At 39.1% G+C, this 5,250-nt stretch overlaps 1 protein-coding gene across 1 annotated transcript; it reads right to left on the bottom strand.

The window, feature by feature from the left end:
* Positions 1-3,222: 3,222 nt before the first annotated feature.
* On the bottom strand, positions 3,223-4,990 carry LOC104385935 (chromosome unknown open reading frame, human C15orf48). Its single transcript, XM_009994461.1, has 4 exons — positions 4,949-4,990; positions 4,583-4,671; positions 3,759-3,819; positions 3,223-3,291 (listed from the first exon to the last, which is right to left on the bottom strand). The coding sequence occupies exons 1-4, from the start codon at positions 4,988-4,990 to the stop codon at positions 3,223-3,225; spliced, it is 261 nt and encodes an 86-aa protein (XP_009992763.1).
* Positions 4,991-5,250: the final 260 nt, after the last annotated feature.

Below are 5,250 nucleotides of genomic sequence, written 5' to 3'. Positions count from 1 at the left end.
CCTGCGGGCGCGGGAGGCACCGCGGAACGGCCCTCGGAACGGGGCGGCTGCGCGCTCCCGGGGCTCCTTTGAAGGGTGAACTGAGCGGCGATGGCTGCTCAATGACGGGGATTGCTCTCAGCCAGCAACCTGCCCGCTCTCTCCTACATTAGCACCCGAAGGTCAATAGTTACTTGGCACAAGCGCAGGGCCCCGAGTCCCCGCCCTCGCTAATGCTGTTTTATTTCCATTTCAGTTGCAGCTCCAGGTGGTCCCGTTATCTTGTGTGCTCCCTGCATGGAAGGATGTGCTGCACAGCAGAGACTTCAGACAGCAAATTAAAACTGTGCTGAGCAGGGTGGCTGTGTTTGTTTAATCTGAAAGCTTTTCTGGGAAGTGTCCAACACCAAATTATTGGCCGTGTCCAGTGAATCATTCCCATTACTCTTGTTTATTTTCTACAGCTCGTGTTAGGGACAGCAACCCTCTGAACTGAGTGAGACAGAGAACTGCAGGATGAACCATTTCCTTTAAAGATTGCATCAGACCCTTCTCTAAGTTGTATTTTCTACAGAAACCACAGGCAGCACTGAAGTAACTAGAGAGCACAGTACATCTTGTGGTAGAGAAACACAGCAGGTAGGGGACATCAGGCAGTGAAATACTGACACTGAGGCTATCGTGCACAGAAAAAACACAAACAAACAAAAACCACAGCTCTAGGACAACCACAGATCTTCTATCATTGTGGTTAAGGTTTTTAAATGCTATTGGAGTAAAAATACTAATAATTGCATGAATAATGCAGAAAGCAACTTCCTATTATTCCAGAAAACTATTTACAAATGGACTACTTAACACCCACCTGCAGTTAGAAAAACATGATCATAGACTTTAATGATACATTTCTAATGGCAATTTGAGCCAAAATCTAGCAAGCCAGTGAACATTTTAATTAAAATTTATTAATATGAAAGTTGGAAGTGATACAGTAACATGGAAGAGTACTAGACAGGGCAAGTAAAGACAGTGATTGTTAAAACAAAACCAAAACTAAGAAGTAGGAGGCAAAACAGAGAGAACAGAATGAAGAACATTGTGAAGTTTATTTCATCAGCTTCTAAATTGTCCATGGAATACAAGTCATGTGTTTGCGTAACACAGAACATGGAAGTCTTATTATTCTCACAAAAGTCAGCTCATAACATTCAACCAATTAAATCTTTACTGTCTTAACTCTGATGTTGCACAACACGTAAGTGATTTGTACTTTGCTTTATAGATTCGTGTTGAGTAGTTGAGGGGATATACAATAATTGCTCTTGGTGTGCTCTACTAAAAGAAAAACACATTTTGCAGGCAACAGATTATTTTCACCATCTGAGAATACTCAAAATTGTCCCAAGAACTTTAACAATACTCATAATCTTTAATTGCAGAAAATTATTTTGATGACTCACATTACCTGAATACCCTCCCCACAAATCTGTATTAAAAAGACAGATCAGCTAACAAAGAAAAACATTCTATTACCTTTGCTATTATGCTTCAGCACAGGGTGAGAAGCAACAACCTGTGACTGGAGGCAGTGGCACTGCTTGATGTGCTACTGGAGGACACCACTGAAAAGTAATTAAGTACAAAAATGACAGAAAAATGACTTACATGTATTTCCCTAATGTTGACAGATACTTAGTTTATAGTATTGATGGATCATACAAGTGATTCACTTGAACAAACTCATTTGAGTAAGGCATCAACTCAGAGCACAGCACTTTTGCTCAACACAGTCCAATAAAATATGGAAATAGAGAGTAACTTACAGGAAAACATAAATGCTGCTGAGTCATCCTTACTTGAAAAACAAGTATTTACGCTGCATCTGCACACAAGTATAGGATAAAATAACATTTGAACTGTATTTTTTTTTCTCAGTACTAGAAAATCTGAAGAAAATATAAAGACTCTTAAGCCAAGTTACCTTAAAATTCAGGAAGCAGCTTTACCAACTTAAGTTTTGCCTTTGCTGCAGCAGAGTAACCTAAAACACTTCACTGTTACTCACAGGGACTTTCTCCAGTTCGCAGTTGTTTCACTTTTGCTTTCCTCCTCACAGAAAGCAGTGTTTTTTTTCTGAACATCCATTGTAAAAGAAGCTGTGTGATATACGTATGGAAAATATGCAGAAAAGATTGTCCTACCATTGGATGCATATATTGCCTTATTAAATTCCTGGGTGTCCACCCATTACATACTTTCCCTGGCCAACACACAAGAAAACACAGATGCTCAAAGAGGAACTGTCTCTTCACAGAGTCATTCCTAATTTTAATGTTAGTTTCTCTTTGTTAAAGCAGACGCCCCTAAAGAGCATGTATCTAGAAATGTTTAAAAATGCTGCTAACTGCACTTTACATTTGATCTTGCACATGAGCTACCTTCCACAAAAAGAAGAAATTATTATGTAATTAGTTTTGAATAATTGAAATTTCCTAATTCTAGTAACTTTTCCTAAATTTAAACACAAACAATATTAAAATACAACAGAAGTTATCTAATTTCCAGTTCCCTCTTAGCCACGCCTAATTCCTATGTTCTAATTCTGCAGTCTCAAATATACCCTTAAATAACCCATTTGACTCCTCAGTGTATTACAGTGAGCACGTGGAAGTTTAAGTATTAGCAGTAGAAAATTAGGTTTGACTTAAACTGTCATCACATCTAACATATAAAAAAAATGCAAGTGTAACCACATATGCTGCCTTACAAAGACATCCTCTGGCTATGATAGTCTGTATATAGCATTAAAATACAGTATAGAGAAGGAAACTAGAAATCCCAACTTGGTAGAGCTTTTGGGAAATATGCATTTATGGAATTAATATGGAATGTTGTAAAAATTTAAAATATATTTTATTAAAAATACAGAAAGTGACAACATCAGTGTGTTTTGAAAAAGACAAAATTCCACAAAAAGGGAAAAGGCTTTTTCCATCTATAACTATCATATTTGCTGTCAAATACCTACTGAAAAAGAGTATTTGAGACAGATTTTTGGACTGTGTGGATGTTATATGCCAACTTCTAAGGCAACAAGAAACTTCTCATCCAGAGTCCAAAAAATGTAGGGAGACCCCAAAAATGTAGCAGAAGCATTTCCGCACACTGATTTCAGTAGCCAAGTTTGTGCAGAAGTGATTCCACTAGATTCATAGGGTACCTTTTTGAGGCAACAGAAACTTGTCACTTTGTTAGCTTTTTGACATGCTCCAGCTCTTCTATAGGTTTCCATTTCTGATTGATTGTCAATAGCTAGAAGAAATTAAAAGGAAAATATTAAAGAAATAAGCAAAATCCCAGTATTTACTCCCAACCCACCCCTCCCTCTGTCATACATCAACTTATCAGTGAAGAAGGATTTCCAGTAGCTTTACATTTTCCTTTCAGAAGAAAGCAAAAATAGCAACAAATGGCATATTTCATAGTTTTTTGAACAAAATCACTTGGATATTAAATAAGTAATAATGCAAATTAAGTTAAATTAATTAAGTTAAGATCAGATCTGCAATGTAATAGCTGAATCTCCATCCTTAAGAATCACAGGGAAGATACTTGATGCAATGTACGAAGCAGTCAGTTCCATTTTTTAACAGATGTATGTCAGCTTTACATTTGCTTCCTCATTATTATTTTTCCAGTTCTTACACATTTAAATAAAGTTACTTGTTGTGTTGGAAACACATGCTATTTGTGCTGGCTGTATTATTTGGACGAGTTACCTTTTGAGGCTTTGCAGGATCTACTGTTTCCCATGGCTCTGGATTGCCACTCTTGTTAATGCTGGAAGACAGACAAAGCAAAACAGGTAATGTATTTATAGATAGGGTGTGATCTTGCACATGTTTTGCTTATATGAGCAGCCTACTGTCACTAGAACTATTCATTTAAGTAGTTCCTTGAAACACAAATTTACAGATTTAGGCACTCTGTTCTGGGTAGGAATCAGTGATACCTTGCTTTATTTGCAGCTTCCAAAGTACCAGACAAGCCAACATCGTTCAAGTATAATGTATTATCATAAAGGAAGCAAGCTGAAAAAACAAAACTAAATAACAACACAAAGAAAAAGTAAAGGGATTCTTACCCTGGCAGTTGAAATACCTATTCCAATCACTTTCAATATAAACATTCTCAAAAGTTTAAAGAGTATAGGATTTGGCTCCAATTATCAATCAAGCTATTAAAACATTAACTTATTGTAAGTTCATATTATCTAATGCTGTTCTTTATAACAAAACAATAGCCTGGTAGCAACACATCTCTGCATGCCATCTACCTGATTATCTGAAATTCATAAGAACATTAAACCTATTGCACCTAAAGCAAAGAAAAAACATAACCTATTAAATCAAGAATTAGGAAATAATTGGACTACACTTCAAATTATTTAATTTCTCCAGTATTTACAATCTGCAGATTATAATCTTAGTTACTATTACTAGTAAAAAAACCCACGTGGACATTAGTAAATGCAGAAACTCGATGGTCTCTGCTCAACGGAGAAGATTAGGGTAAACTCCCAAGCCATAAAGATTTTGCTTACACCACATCAGATTTGCAGAATAGGGAATAGATACAAAAAGAAAAGGCCCCAACTCCTGCACAGGACACTACTCCAACCAGGGGAATGAGCTGAAAGACATAAAACAGAGAAAGGACTTTTAAGAACTAGAGTCCTGGCTGCAGAGCCATGAACCGGGGGCAGAGAGTTACAAGGAACTAAGGTGTGATTACCTGATAAACTTTATTACCTCTATACAACTATTCACCCCCACCTCATCCAGCATTAATCTCAAAGTACAGGGTCCCTGCCATCCCTCTCTTGTTAAAGGGCAACCCCCGTGCACCTGCTGGAGCCACCACCCCCGCCCGAAGGGGGTTATCGCAGAACCGTCTCTGGCAAACTTACTTCTTTTTTTGTTCTTAGCATCTGGAAGAAGCTCGTGTTCATCCTGGCTGCGGTTACGGACCTGAAACAAACGTACCCCAGTTACCGCACCCCAGAACGGGACCCCCTACCGCCCTCTGGATGCGGGACCTGGGCCCCCCCCGGGCTCCGGGGGAGGGAGCACGGCAGCTCCGTTACCTGGCAGAGCGGAGAAGGCCCAGCAGCACCTCCTAAGGGCAGCAGCGGTTCCGAAGGGCAGCAGCTCGGGGGCAGCAGGACGCTGCCCGCCCTATATATGCCCTGCGGACGGGGCGGCCCCCCCC

This window comes from Chaetura pelagica, unplaced genomic scaffold (genome assembly GCF_000747805.2).
Source record: "Chaetura pelagica isolate M959 unplaced genomic scaffold, ChaPel_1.0 scaffold222, whole genome shotgun sequence".
Classification (NCBI taxonomy): Eukaryota; Metazoa; Chordata; class Aves; order Apodiformes; family Apodidae; genus Chaetura; species Chaetura pelagica.
This window is presented reverse-complemented; position numbering and strand designations above follow the sequence as displayed.